This window comes from Poecilia reticulata, chromosome 9 (genome assembly GCF_904066995.2).
Source record: "Poecilia reticulata chromosome 9, P_reticulata-male-v2, whole genome shotgun sequence".
NCBI lineage: Eukaryota > Metazoa > Chordata > Actinopteri > Cyprinodontiformes > Poeciliidae > Poecilia > Poecilia reticulata.
This window is the reverse complement of record NC_088838.1, coordinates 26,908,526-26,925,813: the sequence shown is the minus strand read 5'-3', so window position 1 is coordinate 26,925,813 and position 17,288 is coordinate 26,908,526. Positions and strand designations below refer to the sequence as shown.

The window sequence follows — 17,288 nt, the reverse complement described above, 5'->3', positions numbered from 1 at the left end:
CACAGGTAACAATGATGTATCGGTGTAATTATCTTTTCTTAAGATAAGTAAAGAGTTTTTTTTTTTGGTGGGGAGAAGGTATCTGATATCAGTATCTTATCTGTTGGTCACACTTGTCTGGTTGGACAGAAAACACACAAAGCAGCACATTAAAGTTTCAAATGAGAGTAGAAAATGCCAAGTTCCATACAATGTTTTTAAATGGTTGGTTGAGGTTAAGCTAGCAAGCCAACATCACATCACTGAGTTAGAACTTTATTTCACAGGTCAAGACAGTCCAACAGTAACTCAGAATCGTGTATGCATTACTCTGTGTGTACAGAATGAACTATGAAATTCATTTTGATATTCAATATTCTGTTGAACATCAAAGCTTGCTCTTTACAATGTAGCTTTGTAACATTAACAGTGGCACTTTGTCAAGACAGTGGACAATGGTACAGAAAAGGAAATGGATTTGTGAATTTCTGAAGTATGGTTCTGTTAAAGGACATGAGCAGCAAATGAATTGCCCAAAGAAGACGATTCTTTTGCCATTTTCTTTAGAGTAAACCCAAATTAGTTGCTCTAAAGCTAAAGCTAAAGCTAACAGCTAGTTCAATAGTGGCATACACCAAGGTGAAGTTCTGCTTTAAATCGTTGACATTTGGCCGTTGTTTACACAGAACCTGCTGTAAACGACTGCAAAAAATTGAGGTGGGAGGTGGAGCTTCACCAAACCCTTAGTAAAGCACCATGTGCAGTCATGAAACACGACTATAGTGATGGTTTAGTTAAGAACAAATCTTAAAACATTACTGTTTTTTTCACACTCATTCTGTACTGTCTTGACAGTATAGAACGAGACAAAAGTTACCCCAGTTTTAATGTTATTGGAAGGTTTATGTTTTGAAAAGAGTGGTAAGCTAAACGAGTGACTTTCAAAAAACAGCAAAAAAAAAACAACACAACTCTGTCCAATAAACAAACTACAGACCCAGTTATCAATGCTACAAGTCTACTGATATGCATAAAGTCTATGCACTGTGGAGAAAAATATTCTGAGTCAGAAGATGCAAAAATATTTCTGTTGCTGATTGTCATGCCTTCAGCACCGCCTCCTGAACTACTACAGTCAAACTCATTTATACGTGATTTTGTTGCATAGCAAAGTATTTAGAAGAACCAAAGATGCTTTTTTTTTTTTTCTTTTTTTTTTCAAAGGTCTCAGCTGCTGTCGTGAGAGAAGCCGTTCCTGCATGTTCACATCTGGTTTGATGTTTCAGCCGAGTACAGGACAGGAAAAGGCACTTCAAAGTGTGGATGCCCACTTCGATTTCCTGCCTGTTCTGACTTAAGCCTTAAAAAATGAAAAGGTCTGGTTGACTCCCTTGAAAGCTTTGAGTCCTCCAACGGGAATCTGAAAGAGACAAGAGTTACAGGAGCATCATCATTAGTGAATAACTGCAAATAAAGGCAGAAAGGTGTTTTAAAAGATTTATTTCATACTTTTAGAGTCTTACACACAGAAAAAGGTCGTCTGAGCGGTGTGCCTTGGCTTTTAACCCTCAATGGAGACCTCAGGAACAATGTTTCCATTCTGTGTTATTTCCACTGACAGCTCCTGTACCACAGAGAATAAATGAATTTTGGTGAGCATGCTGTAAAACACAAATACAGTTGAAACCAGAAGACTAAAAAGACAAAAACCCTTTTCCTCACTTTCTGAGGTTAAATTAGATTTTGTATTTGATTAGTTAAAATTACTGGTAACACTTTATTCCATAGAGTGACACTGTCATGAGCATGAAGGAATCTTTATGAATGTCTATAACTGTTGTCATAAAGTGTCATTTGGTAAATGATGACACTTTTAATGCAAAGTTGCTCTAAAACTTGCCTTGAAAGTAAATTAAAAGGGCCAACTTTGCATTAAAGTGTCATTATTTAGAAAACAATGCAAAGTTGGCCCTTTTAATTTACTTTCAAGGCAAGTTTTTAGAGCAACTTTGCATTAAAAGTGTCATCATTTACCAAATGACACTTCCTGACAACATGGCAACCGATGAAGGCGGCGCTTTCAAGTATGCGGAAACTGTTAGCGAGGATGAACCAGAATTATGCACAAACTTATTTACCACTCCACCGAGCTGCACAGCCTCAACAGGAAGCGGTCCCTGACATGGAACATCACAGCCTCCGGATTTTGCTTCGTCTGTCAGCACACCCAGACACTTTTGGTTGGCGGCAGCAATCTGGAAAAGAAAGGTCAGACAGAGAACTTGACCATTTACACTTATTCTTCATATTTATCTCCTTAAAAATTTGTTCTGTTTTTGTTTCACTTAAATGTTTCCAATCAGCAAACAAATGTTTACTTTCAAAAAAGAGAGTAAATACAAGAAACCTTCCTTAAATGATGATTAAATTTTTTAAAACTCCAATAATGCATTTTACTGCCTTCTGCGTTGATGTGGAGGAACTTTTGACCACCCTTTTTTGCAAAATTGTTTCAATTAATTCACATTTTATGGCTTTAAGCCCTGCCTCAGGTCATGCCACAGTGTCTCATGAGATTTAAGTCGGTATCTTGATAAGGCCACTGCAAACCTGTCTTGTTTCTAGGGGTGCACTTTCTGCTGTTTCTGCCGTGTCATTGTGCTGATGCAATTTCACGTTAACTTGTTTTGTAGCTTGTGTGATGAGACTTAGATGTTTATTTGATTGGGGCATAATGTGTTGCTTTCTGAGTTTTTTCATGTTTAAAGTCTGGTTCTGTTTTTGTAATTTTCAATTCTACTAATTTGGCATTAATCAAGCCAGTGTGCGGCTCATAAATGTAAGTAGTCATAGATAATTCAAAATTTAACAAGAGGGGAAATTGTATTTTTATGTAGGGCCACATTAATCCGATTTGTTGTTTCTTAATAAATAAAATTCTCTTTTTAAAAAAAAACATTCTTATTTGTTGCTCATGATATGAAACATTTACGTGTGGAAAAAAAACAAATATTAGTTTTTTTTCTGGCATTATGAAACAAATGATTAAGAGCATTGCTGCCGTAGCAGTAAATGTAACATTAGCATTTGTTCATATATAAACGCTGCAGTGCCCACCTCCCCTGCAGGAGCAGCAGAAACTGTTTCAGGATCTACAGGAGTAGCATCCGTTGATTCTGATTGGGTGATAAAAGCGTCTCCTGTTCCCTCAGCTTCCTGAATGTCAAAAAAAAAAAAAAAAAGAGGGAAGAAAATGTCTCAAAATGTCCAGCTGATAGGTTAACCTTGACATAAAAGCAGGGATCTACTGAGCAAGAAGCCTGTTGTATTTGTCTTTATTTTTTTACTTTTAGATGATTTTTAGACTCTTTTTGCTTTACTTTTGTTTGTTACAATTTCTATCTAACTACAAAAAAAACAATTAGAATCTCCCCAGAAATCAGACCAGGAATAGCTGAAATAGTAAATAACTAAAATAGACAAGGTTGTAAATGTTCTACTGCTGTCTTCCCAACATATTCTTATAAACATAACAGTCAAGAACGACTATTGCAAAGTTATTCCAGTTATTCATGACAAACAAGCATAAAGTAAAGAGGACTTTGTACAAATCCCACCTGCTGCACAACAGGAGATGTCGAAACATCCTTTGCTGTTGACACAGATTCAGTAGCAGCTAATTTTTGGAGCAGCAGGTCAGCAGTTCCCTGAGGGACAGAAGGAAAACATGAGAAGGGATTGTTTCCCATCTTCAAAACCATACAGCAACCAAAAACCAGTTGACTGTAATTTCATGGATTACCAAATAGAATGGAACAAAATGAAATGGTGTTTCCATGATCTAATGCTTGTTAGTTGAAAAATCTTTTCAAAAACAACAGTAAATACACATAAACAAAAACATGTTATAGGTGTGGTAATAGTGCATTTCAGGCAGCTTGTATGTAGCAGTCTGATTCGTCAAGTTTTGTTGCTTTGGATGTGATGGTATGAATGCAGTTTTGTGCTAATGTCGTAAACCTTTAACCTTTAAGGCGATCCGGTCGCCAAGGTGACGGAGATGTTAGTTCAGATATTGACTGATTGAAGTCTTTAAAAGTCAGGAGGTCAGTAACCAAGCTCAGTGATGTCATAAAATGAGCAGCTCAGACATAAAAAACAATATAATTACTATCAAGTTAACATTTCTTGACATGTGTTAAACTCTTGGTTGTACCTCTGCATGTTCAACAACAGGAGGCTCAGCTTCACCCAGAGGAGCTTCAGTGATGGTATTTAGCACCTGATGAGATAAAAGGCTGCCATGTTACAATTTAACAGAGCAACTGCATTTAGTAAAGTGTAATTATTAATAATGTTGTTGTTGTTGTTGTTTCTGAAAGTGGAATAAATGATAAGGCTCTTACTGCTGGGATTTCCACAGGAGAGCCAACAGCATCCTGATGCAGACAGACAAAACACAGAGAAGTCTGTTGTCGACTTTGAGGAAGTAGTTACAGTGACATAAAGAAACAACTTATATGAGATTTACATAAAATTATGAACCTCTATGGCTGCAACAGGCTGGACACCGAGTGCAGCTGAGTCTTCCAGTTTTTCCTCCCCATCCTCAGGTGGCTCTGCAGGATCCAGTGTTTCTATGACAACCTCCACCTCTGATCCAGTATCAGATTCGGTTTTTTCTGCTGCAAGTTCTACTTCAGCAGGACTTTGGTCACTGGTGAGATCTTCTACCTCTGGTTCTTCAGCTTGTTCCTTTACCGACTCTGATACGGTTACCTCTTCAGCGACGGACACTTCTAGTTCCTCCTTGGTCTCAGTGTCTTCTTCTGCCAGGGTCACATCTTTCTGAGAGTCTGCCTCACAGACGTCCTGTGTCTGCAAAGTTACCACGACACAAAACATACAACATTAATCCAGAGAACAAAAAGGGTCCCGAGGAATACTGACTTTTCTTCATAGAGATGAGTGGATTGCATTGCACTACCAGAACCTCTGGGGTCATAAAAAAACGTACCTGACTCATCTCTGTCTGTGTGTCTTCATTGGCTTCTGTCTGGATAAGATATAAAATACATTTTTAGTTAACCTTATATAATAAGATGGCTACATACAGGTCCTTCTCAAAAAATGTGCATATTGTGAAAAAGTTCATTATTTTCCATAATGTAATGATAAAAATTAAACTGTCGTATATTTTAGATTCCTTACACACCAACTGAAATATTTCAGGTGTTTTATTGTTTTAATACTGATGATTTTGGCATACAGCTCATGAAAACCCAGCTTAAAACAACTGAGCATGTGCTCAGGAAGATCCAGCTGAACAGACCCGCATTCAAAACTTAATGAATTTACACCACCTTCACAGCTCTTTTATAATAATAGGGACTTTTTAGCAGCACTTCTAACACTTATCTAGTTGTTCATGCTGATTTATTGGTAGCCTTGTAACAGAAAAGTGCCAGGTTGCTGAATTAAGATCATCCTACAGCCTTTGAGCCAGATAGAAGATTGTATTTAGACTGATTTTTAATGCAACATCTTGTCTTGTTTTTCAGCCATTTTGTTGTAGACTTACTGCTGTGTTGTTCAATATTATTTATGCTTTACCTTCGTTATTCTATTTCTGTTTCTGTCATGCTTGCTGTACATTAGATTAGTCTTTCCTTAGATGTTTATTTACTCATGTTTAGATCTCAATGCGATTTTTCATCCTTTTGCATTTAGTTTATTCTTTAATTGTCAGACGTTTCTTTAGCTCTTTCCAGGACATTATTACTCCTCCTCTGCTCTCTCCCTCAACTTGCCTCTCTTGTCTCCACCCTCAGCTGCACAGTCACACGTCACTTGTTAGTAATCAAACTTCTCAGTATTTAAACTTCTCTCTCTCTTTGGGCTCCCTCTCACTCCTTGTCCTCTTATTGGATCCCGTCATGGCTGATCACTCTTTGGGACTCTTTGTAAATGTATATTAATATTAAAATAAACTTTACCTTCCATCTCCTTTTCTGCATAAACTACAATATCGCTACAACTTTAGCTTCCACTCTTATGACCTCACACTTGACTCTAGTACACACTTTGCAAAGCAGAGGACTTCTTAGTGAATGCAAGGTGTCCGGATCGTAACCAAGCTGATGTCCATTCCAGCATTTGGCATGTGCTCTTCCAGAGGTCTTGTTGCTTATTTACTTGCAATTTATGTTGTTGCCATATTCTGTTTAGAGAAAAGGTTTTCCCATAAGAACAATTCCAAACAAGATAAACTTGCTCAGTCTTTTTCTGAATACACTGCCCTGAAACTCAAAATGTACCAAGCTGCACATGCAACACTAAACCAGTTAGAGTATTGGTTTGATTTTGTAATTTCTTTGAGAAATTAAAGGTGAATTAGCTTGGAGGGCAAAAAGAAGCCTGTCTATCGTGTTGATTGGCAGCAACAATTGGTTCCCTACGGCTACTGCCAACGTCTTTCCGCCTTGGCATTGAGTTAAAACACACCTGTTTGCTCCAGAGCAGTGAACTGCCAAAAGATCCTTACACATACTGAAGATAAATTTAAAAATAGTTTCTTTAGGCAGCACCCGGTTGAAACCTTCACTCTAAAGTCCTGTGGAAGCAGCAAAGAGTCTTTTGCGTGACTTTAGTTACAAGGGTTGTCTGATTTGAGATTTGCTTTTCAATGCATCAGGCCAAACAATAAAATATAAAATATAGAACACGGTATTTTAACCCAGAATTTGTGGCTCTTTAGGAGGAGCTGATTTATAAAAATCCTCAGGCTGGCGTCAGTTTGAAGGTGTCAAAACCTGCTTCACTCAGACGCTCACCTGCCTAATCTGCCTTTGGCTTAAAACAAGAAGACATATGCTTGATTCAAGTTACAGTAAAGGGGCAAAGCAAAGTGTTTTAGGTAAAAATGAAAGTGTAAATCATATTTACTTCAGCTTCTACAGCAGCCACCACTGAAGCCTCATCTGGGGCTGTAACCTGTGAAGAGGAAGAGGTCAAAAATTGTATTCTTACGTCAACAAAACAAAAGAACACCTAAAGATAAAGAGTGTTTCTTAACAAGCATGTCAAGCGTGTTCAACAAAACTGCCTCATTCTCTGCAGCTTACCTCTTTCCTACAAATTTAAAGGTCAAGCTTTAGGAGGGACACACACTGGGCTTTTAAAAATGTGCCAAAAGCGAAACGAGCGTCTAAACGGCATTTTGTCAGCCTGGAGGCATTTAACAGAAAATAAATATCCCAGTGAGAGCCTGATCAGGTTTTCTGTGGCCATACCAGGAAATGCGTGCCAGAAGTAGCTTGTAAACTTGGGCTCACAGTTCTGCACTAACGCAAACAGCCAGTGAACGTTTTCTTTAGACTCTTTGTGTGTGATCAGAGCAACAGTTTGGAAAAAGGGGAGGAACGTCCTACGACCTGCATGAAAACCTCGCAACCAACTGGATGATTGGAAGCAGTTACTCCCTCTCTCTTCATTCCTCGGTATTTTTCAAGTCAGATCTTTAAAAGTGTCTTTGCCATCAACTCAGTTCTTCCATTTCAATAATCTTACAGCATATGTTATCCTCATTCGTCACTCTGCATGGTCATGTGACGACCTAGATATCCTGTAATGTACAATTTTTAAGACTTTTAATGCAGAAATCCAAAACATTTCTGGCACAACTTACTGAGAGGGTTGGTCTACTAATAAAGTTATTTTTCTGCACTTTAAGTGTTGCTGCTGTCTTCACCTTAAGGATATGTTAAATGCTCCCCAGGGTTTGCCAGACTAAATCTGTATATTACCTTTAATTAGGTCTCAAATTTGAACATTTGTTCATTAACTGCTTCCCCCATCACACCACTTCTTTTATTTGAAGACTACGACTTTTATTTTAGGTGCATTTCGCTCTTTGTTAAAACACAAACCTCACCGACTCCCGAGAAACTACAATAAAACAGCTTCAGCTGAGGAATTGTGCTCTATGACAGGAATACAAAGACCTTAAGCCGAGTTAGGAAACAGCCTGTTGGAAACGCCTCTGATCCAAATCCCTGAAAACAAAAACATCCTTCTGAATTAAGTTTACTGTAGTTTCTTTGGGGGATCGAAAATAAAATATTTGTGTTAGTTAATTACTTTCAGCTCAGTTGTCATGAACAATAATACGAGCTGGATTAACAATAGGGATATTAGAAGTTTGCTAATAAAGATTATTGTAAAAAGTGCTTGAACGTGCTAATGGTAAGGAACCCAAGAGTGGAAAAGAAGTAGAGTCACGAGTCAGAGCTAATAAAAAACAAAACAAGACGATAAACTTACATTTAAAAACCTCAAAAATATTAAGCAAGTTAATCTTGCTTTATAAACTGTATTATTGACTAACCAAGTTCTAAAATTGTATAAATAATGATCTTAAGAGGTAATTAGAAATTCTTAGATTCAACTTTTTTTACTTGCAGAAACCCATCCGACCTCCAAAGAACAAATATAAACGAAATGTTCTTAAATTCTCTGCACTTTTACAAGAATATGAGAAATTTTTTATATCAGGATGATGGTTGATAACTTTTATTCCAATCACAGTCTGGAGAATGTAACCCACTGAGGTAGCTGGTATTGTTTTTAGAGAGCAATAGCTAAAAATTGCCAGATGAGAAGAGAAGCCAGCCAGGCCTTTCAATTTCCTAATAGCCGTCGCCTAAATGATCACTGGGGCGGCATCCGCTGTGCAGCCAAGTGTGTTGAGCCATACTGGCAATCACAGAGAGATGCTCATGAATATTGAAAACCTTCATACTCTGGTGATAAATAATTCAGCTTTACCTTGTGCCAGTTCTTTTTCCAAATGTAGGACAAGTTTACTGTATAAAATATCCTCCAAGTTGTCATGTATATAGACCAGCTTTCATCAAATCATTTAAATCTGCAGGTAAAGGCCTTCTCCAGAAAAAAAAGGGACTAGAAAGCAAAAATGAACTTACAGTTAAGATTAAGAGAAGAGAGCTAGAATGTTGAAGTCAAGTTATAGGTAAAGAGAGCAATAGCGAAGGGAGAAAGTGATAAGGTGATCTTTAAGTCAGTTTTAGACTGCTAAACATGCACTCATGCAAAGCTATGGCTGCACACAGTACACACTCCCTCCAGCTACTACAACTAGAGGGACGCCATGTTCTGATCTACAGTAGATACACATGCAGCCTCTGTGAAATTTGTCTCAAACTGAAACTGTCATGAGTAAATTTTAGACAAAGTTTGAAAAGAGAGGGTAGAATCATTTAACTTTAAGACGGATGTAAAAAAAAAAATGACGTTGTCGAATACGGGAGTGAAGGATGCATGCAAATAGAGAATAGCAGTGAGAGACCAAATGAGGGAGGAGTGGCGAACAGAAGCACGGTAGGAAAAAGAGGTACAAAATGTTCAGCTCAAGCAGAAGCTCCATCTTTAGCTGCTTCGGGCAGCAGCGAACGGAAACACCCGACTCAGCAGCTGTGTCTAATCAAGAAGAGGCGTATGCTCACCTGAAACTCAGCGGCTTCTAGAAAGAATCAGTTTTGTCTCACCAATTTATGTTTGCGCTGCTTCTGCGTTAAGCTTGTTCTCTGAGTTAACTTTGGTAAAGCGCCACACAATTATGGAGATATTTTTGTCCAAAAAATAGGTCAAATTGTAATTACCCTCTGGAATTAATCAAGTTTTCGTAAATGGAGTTTGAAAATCTCAGCAACTGTGAAAACTTCTGCAATTGGAAAGATGATTTGCGGCTTATTAGTTCATCTGTTGAAAAGAATTTGTGTCTGTAGGAACTATTTGAATTTGTGATTCATCTTTGTGCTGTTTGTCCAGCCACAAAGCAGCATCTGTATTTGAAGCACCTGCCTTCTGCATGTTAATATTGAGTTTGAGCTTTTTAAATAATCTTAAACTGATCAGACAGGAACCAATCAAACTGGTCAATTAGAAGACTGAATGTTTTGTTGTATTGAAAGAAGTAAGGGTTAGACTATAGTTCTGCTACAGGTTTACCTATTCATACACTATTGCATGTGGCAATTTCAACAAGCTTGCAAAGTTTTTCTATTCCAAAAGTACATTATGTCAAACTGGCCACGTCATTAGGTACGCCAATTTGTTGATGAAAATAGCAAATCAGCCAGTCACAACAGTAACTACATCCTACTACTACTACTTCCTGAAGCCTAAATTTAACATCGGAATGGGGAAAGGAAAGGGATTTAACTAATCTCTTGGGTTTACAGAAAATGGTTCAGCAAATAAAATCTAATCAGCAAGCAGCAGTTCTGTTGACATCAGAGGTTAGAAGATGCGCAGGCTGCTTTGATACAGCAAAACAGAACAGAAATGATGGCTCAGACAAAGTTACAGTGAAGTAAATATCAGCTTTGAACACAAAAGATTTTACGATTTAAAATTAAATAACTGAAAAAAGATTGTCGGCAACAAAGAGGAAGGATGTGTTCAAAATGCTCAAACTCTGCAAAAACCCTTTTTACAAGATGACAGGGGAAACACAAAAGTTCACTGTATCTAGTGTCATCAGTGATTTATATTTTTATAGAAAACCTGCAGGTATGATTTAGCAGATAAATCCAGAATACGCTTCCTGCAAGTGGTTAAAAGTGAAACTTCATCACACCCTTCTTGTCCATATGTCAAAAAGCAAAATATGCATCTGTCTCTCATTCACTCACGAAAAATTTTCATTTTAAAGTTACTGATCCTGAATAATAAATGGTGAAAACACCGTTCACTGCTGCAGGCTGCAAACCTCTCCTTTATTTTCCCCCTGCTTCCTAAATGGAACATGTTGTTCTCCCTGCTTCACAGGCTCCATCATCTGCCTCCCTCCTCCACAGACCCTGCCGCTGCACGTTTGCCCTCTAATATTCTATAAACACCAACATTTATGAAAAGAATCCTTAGAGCATCTATGTGATAAATCTTGTGTGCAATAAATGTCAAATAAGACCCAAAGGATACAGATACGGATGTATCTCTTTGGTATTTTGTGTTGTTTGCCACTTGTCTGCCCTCACATTTCAAGGTGACAGGCATATCGGATATGAAAAAGTGATAATCATGTCTTCTAACTAAGATCTGATATGGGATTTGAGATGCAGGAAGAGAGACTCCATTGCTATTGGCTGTTAATCTTATCGGTTTGGTTGGAGTTCAGGATCTTAACAAGAAACAAAAATAATGAGAAAAGAGCAGCTAAAGTACAGAGAAAGACTCGCAGAAAGTCTTGACACCTGTTGTCCAAGACAGAGAGGAAAACAAGTCAAGCTTCTTTGCAAGCAAAATACAATAAATGCTGAAGCAAAACAGAACGGAAAGAAAGTAAATTGACAGAAAGTTGGCCTGACTATAATGCACCAGGAACATAATAACTGCCTTCTATGTGTTAACACAAAGCATCTGACAGTCAGTCAAAATAACAAACAAAGGTCACCACACAGGAAGGATGACAAAAGTGTGCGGATGCACGTCTGTCCCGACTGGTTCCAAATTTTGGCTACTATTACATCTTGATGCCAACCACCAGGCACACAACACTCAAACAGGATTTCTGATCAAGCTGTCAGGTGCTGCTAATGGTTTCTAATGCGTCTTCATGCTCTGTTGGATGCTCCAGTAACTGCCTGCAGCACACCCTTAGAGAGTCTCCTCTAGATGTAAAGGTATCTTGCAAATCGAATCATTTCAATAAACCAAGTCTGCATTGTACCAAGTCACGTGCAAATCGGACCATTCCTCCAGAACTTGTAGATGAAAAAGAAATGCTTTAATTACCTCAGAGACGGGCTCTGCTTCAGAAACAGGAACCTCAGCCTCCTTCGTCAGATCGGCTTCAACCGTAGATGGCTCTGCTGGAGGAATACTTTCAGCTGGTGCTTCTTTGGCGACACGTGCTGGACCTTCGACTTCATCCCCCACTCTGGATTCCACGTCCACGGTAGCCTGCTCCAACAGCTCACCATCATCTGCTGCAGCTACCTCAACTACGAAGGCCTCTGCTGCTTCTTCTTTCACAACAGGCTGTGGTTCAAATTTTGGAGGCTCCACTGCAGGGGCAGAGATGGGAATGGCCTGTGGGGGCTTTTCTCGAGTGGGTGGTGAAATTTTAGCTGCTTTTTTGGGCGTTGCTGTAGGGGGCGCACTAATGGCAATCCCTGAGCTGGCTTTGATTGGTGGATTGGCTGCATGCTGATCCTCAAGTGCTCTCCTCTGGGCTTGCTGCAACAAGGAAAAACAGAAAAATGACTCAATGCCGAACAAGTATGCTCAGGATGAGTTTTGATCTTTATCGGCACAGATAATTTATGCATTTGATAATGATGTAGCTATATAACTATCCCATATACTTGACTAACTATTAAGCTAGTCCACATTTTTTCATCCAACCACAAAATCCAATCCATTCATTGGGATTTTAGGTTATGAACTAATACAAAGAACATAAAATTGTGATAAAGAAACAAAATCATAGTTTTCAAAATTCTGACAAGTCTAAATTAAATCCACTCCAACTAGTAATTTAGTCTCAGAATAGATCAGAGAACATCACTGATCAAAAAGAACCATGAACGCCAAGGAACAGACAGGTCAGGAACGAAAATGTGTACAAGTTTCAAACAGAGTAGGTTATAAAACAATTTCCAAACAATAATTTGAAGCCTTTACCAATAATTTGTGTAAAAATAGAAAGAGTGCAAATATACCAAGACATGGCTGTCCACATAAATGACCGGCAAGCAATGATAAAGCATTCATTAAAATAGCATCCAAGAGGTTCACAGTAAATACTGAGGACCTGCAACCTGTCAACAGCACAACTATGAATCTGTCACACATAATCCCAATAAAACCCAGTAAAGTTTACAGTTGTAATGTAAAATTACGGAAAACATTTCCAGGTGGTAGTATTGTTTTTGCTAGGTTTTTCTAACGACAGGCCTGATACAATACCTCGTGGAATTTTAACTGGTTTTTACTTTTAAATGCCCTTAAAAAGCTTGATGTTATTGGCAAACCGCAGTTCATTCTAGCGCCTGCAGGAATACCAGACATGCGCCATACTTCCCAGGTTCAACATATTTTTCAGCTGTGGACAAAACCCCCTCGGGCTTTGGTGGAGATTTTAGGAGGGCAGACCACTGGAGGGAGGGGGCAACTGGGACTGGACCCAACAAGGCTAGTTAGATAATGGGAGCTAATTAGTTGAATCAGAACGGTACTGACAGGTCTGGTGAAGCGGGAAGAGAAACCGTGCGAGTCAGCAGCACTGATGGGTGCCCCGCGGGCCAGACAGTGGGTCTAATCACTTCATAATCAGGTTATAATCACTCCCCAAAAATGCTTTTGTTAGGTCAACAGCCAGCTCGGCATTGCTAGACCTGTGGTGCAAGAAAAAAGTGGGGGTGTGTATGTCCTGTCCGTCCAACCTCCGTCAAAACACGGCCTCTGTTGCTGATGTCCATACAAAGCTTGAGATTTAGTAGCCCATGCTGGACTGGGAACAGGAGAAAGACAATTTATAAAGAACCAAATTTAGAGAACAGAAACAGACACACGTCAGCCAGGGTTCTGATTTCTCTAAGGTGATTAGTGATAACATAAAACTGAAGATGACTTAAGGAGACAGTTTTATCTAAGTGTCAATAGTGGACTCTGAAAACCAGCGAGATTGTGCACATTCCAACCTTTTCAGGCCGTTCCTACAGTCAACACATCACCAAAACCAGCCCTGTGATGCAGAGAGGAGCTAAAGCTAAGACTCCAGCTGAAGTGGAGGATTTGGGCAACAACAGAGCTAACCTGAGTTGTCTCACCTGCTGGAAAGCCTGGTAAAACATCTGTGGTTTATTATTTTTACTTAACAGAGAGAATGCACATTGATAACAATTAAAAACACGTCCTAGCGTTAGCTAAAGGTTATTCTTTGTCTGTTGTCCATAGACAGGTTTCACGGGTTCTAACTGGTGATTGGCCAGGTCAATTAATGAATAAAAAAAACAAAAGATTCTTTCCAAATCATTAAATGAACCAGAGCAATGAACTGTAAACCAAACAGCATGTAAATTTTTGAGGTTTATTAACAGTCAGTTATGACTGCTTTGAAGCATACATAAGGACAATTTTCTAATTTCTTCACTTTCCAATAGAATCCAAATTATCTCTATGAAGGAAACTGCAACACATTTGTTTATTACCTAAGGGTAACAGTTTCCAAGAAAACAACAAAGGGAAAATCATATACTGCCTTAAAAGAGCCAGATTAGAGCATCTCTACTACAAAATCCAAAAGTCTAATTCTGACAGGCTTCTAAATCAAGTGTTAAAGAAATGTCCTTATAGTTACATAACAGGCTGGACACAATGCAAAAAGGAATGAAAAATGTTATGACACCAAAAGAGCAGTTGGTACAAACAAACGGGGTGTTTATGTTTTAATAGTTTCTTTAATTAATGATGTGAAATTGTTTAATTTGCTATTAACAGCAAAGTGGATTCCAGTCCACTGCTTCTTCTATAAAAAAAATATACAAAAACTTTTCCTTCTAGTAATAACAGTCTCCTCTCTCTTTTCGTCAGATTATAAAAAGTTGTTGTTTTTTTTGGTTACATAATTAGCAAATATTTGCATAACAATGAGCAATGATAAATGTAAAAGAAAATGCTAAATGTCTGCATATAAAAAGATTTTCATGGTTTCAAAGTGAACCTTTGCCCTTGAAGAAAATGGAGCTTCTGTGTTGCTTTCTCACTCACACAGATCTCCACTCTGCCACACCCACTCATTTCCCTGGAGCACTCCGTGTTCAAAAATAGTTCTACCCCAGACACAAGAGAAATAGAAACGGAGATGGAATCATATAAATTAGTGAGTTACTTATATTAAGACAAAGACATGGGTTCTGTGTTGCGTTGCTGCTGATTTTTCTACAATTATTCTTTTTTTTCCCCCACGTGTTTTAGAAAGTGCTGTCCAGTTGTAAAATAAAACAAAAATATATAATGATTGAATTACGTTAATCTCTCTCATGACTTTGAACATGTCAGAAGAAGACGTGATCTCCCCCATCTTAAACAAAATGGTTGAATATGGCTATATTAGATTTTGAAAAATAAAATCTACTTAGGTTAAGTTTGGTTATCTTCTGGTTCAGTGGAATTCAAGCATGCACATTATTTTTTTTCCCCCACCTCTACCTTCTGCAGTTTTATGCTAAACCTGAAGACGATTTTCACCTCAAAATAAGCCGTCAAACAGTCAGAATGGTTTGTGTTTTCAAAATTCACTTATAATAAAAAATTACACGAGAAAAAAAAAAAAACGCACAATGTCACTTCTCTTGCAGAGAAAATCTGTTTTGCTAACAATAAAAAGTGCGCCTGTCGCCACTCACCACCCTCCTCATGCGACGCTTGTTCTTCTTCCTCTTGCTTGGCATTTTAGGCGCTGCTGGGGGAAAAAAAACTCAAAAAGACTGAAAGGTGTGAAACGGGCAGCAAGGCAGAGAGATCAATGTGGATGTTTATAAAGCCTCCTATTTTCCCCCTTTTACCTTCGCGCCGAACCTATAGGCGGACTGGGATGGAAGATGGGAGGGGAGGAGGGGGGACAAAAAGACGCGCGCATGCGCACCGCCGCTGTGTTACATGGCTGGATGAGCGCTGGACGACCTACCTACATTTTGGACGGTAAGTTGCGTTATGTAAGAGCTCCATCAAAGCACAGAGAGAAAGACAGAGAGGTCTACTGGCCTGGGACGCTTTTTGGCTCGCATTTGTAGGTTTTCTGCTGCATTGATGTTTTGTCAGCCAGATCATAAAAAACTGCCACGCTCAGTCAAAACCATGAGAAGACATTAACTGAACACATTCCTCCAGAGAAATTAAAAAGTGCAACTACAAACAGAGTTTTGAGTGGATTGAAATCATAAAGCAAAAAGAATAGATGGCATTGTTTGATGCTGGGAACACAAAGAGAGAAAACCCGCCCGCTGGACTGCAGAAGCTCTGAGGACCCATTGTCTGAAACTTCTTGGGCAGCAGGGAATGTATGCTTATTACATGAAATAAATACGCTTTTGTGTTGGCCATATTTATTGGCTTTTACATAAAAGCCCTATAATAAACGTATTTTGTATTGCAGTTATAATCTTTCTCTTAAGAAAAATTCAAAATCTGACTTTTAATCAAAGTTTAGGGTATACAGGGTGTTCAATTATTAGAACAATTCCTAATAAAAATTAATGTAATACAAGCTTATTTCATTTACACCTTAATTTTTATGGATGACTGTTGCTTCACCAAGCCTTTCTCATCTGGATAAGGACCCAATTTCCTACTAGTAAGCTGAAAATTGGTTACCAGCAGGATTAAAGTCTGATTATGGCCAAATCAACACAGATCTTATACTGGCAGAGCCAAAAATCTAACAAGGTTTGATAGCTAGAATTTCCACTCTGACATTATGCAACTGCAATAAAAGACTACTTTATCTGAAAGTTTTATTTTACACATCTTTACCGAGAGCATAGATAAACAAGAGATTTGTGGATTCTTTATTTCCCAGGTGTTGTTGGACGTAGTCATTTGATATTTATGCCAGGTGGCAGTTTTGCCTGTGGGCTGGAAGCTTAATTTTCTCCTTCAGTGTCATTGAATGCAGATCAGTTGATTCCAGCCTGAAGCTCTAGTTCAGGATGAACATTATGATCACTGGCTAATTGAAAAACAAAGACAGTTTTGCCTTGTCAGCCCTCTCTATTACAACTACAAAGATTATAGTAAAGTTGGTCCTATTATTTTGGCTTACATTTTAAGTTTTGCTTTATGTTGTTTATACGTAAAATGTTATCTATGCAAATTCAGTCAATGTTCTGAAACGTCCACCAAGCTTTTGTGGATTTCCTCTTTCTTGTTGATTCAGAAATGTACATCTGCCTTTGCAGATTCGCACAGATTCACTTCTTATAGCTTATATTTTGTGATGCAGTTACATGTTTTCATGTCATTTAAAGTATTCAGTTCACCTCAAAATGCTGACGTAGTTTGTTTTCTTTGCTAGGATGTGATCAATCATCGTTGTTGGCTGTATTTTACTCAGCAGATGACATGTCAGCTTTGACAAGTAATCTGAAGTTTTTCCTTTTTTTCCAAGTATTCAACGTTGACAAAACTCCCTGCGTATTACACCAAGGCTTAGTTTAGCCCTGTACCTCAGTCCTGTGAGCACACATCGACATGAAGGATAGAGGAAAGGAATCAGCTCAGCA

The 17,288-nt window shown here is 38.4% G+C and overlaps 1 protein-coding gene across 3 annotated transcripts; it reads right to left on the bottom strand.

The window, feature by feature from the left end:
- Nucleotides 1–239: 239 nt before the first annotated feature.
- Nucleotides 240–15,877, bottom strand: LOC103469951 (uncharacterized). 3 transcript variants are annotated; one of them, XR_534429.3, is made up of 12 exons: nucleotides 15,414–15,877; nucleotides 11,797–12,240; nucleotides 6,925–6,972; nucleotides 4,997–5,035; nucleotides 4,525–4,857; nucleotides 4,386–4,418; nucleotides 4,196–4,261; nucleotides 3,597–3,686; nucleotides 3,097–3,195; nucleotides 2,118–2,234; nucleotides 1,489–1,603; nucleotides 240–1,399 (listed from the first exon to the last, which is right to left on the bottom strand). XR_534429.3 is itself a non-coding variant. In XM_008418039.3 (12 exons), exons 1-11 carry the CDS (start codon nucleotides 15,456–15,458, stop codon nucleotides 1,541–1,543), a joined length of 1,377 nt encoding a protein of 458 aa, XP_008416261.2. In that variant the 5' UTR covers nucleotides 15,459–15,877; the 3' UTR covers nucleotides 240–1,399; nucleotides 1,503–1,540. The 3 variants fall into 3 exon arrangements, 2 of the variants coding, with proteins under 2 accessions (XP_008416261.2, XP_017162284.2); XM_008418039.3 differs by having other exon boundaries at nucleotides 1,503–1,603; XM_017306795.2 differs by having other exon boundaries at nucleotides 1,507–1,603; nucleotides 15,414–15,876.
- Nucleotides 15,878–17,288: the final 1,411 nt, after the last annotated feature.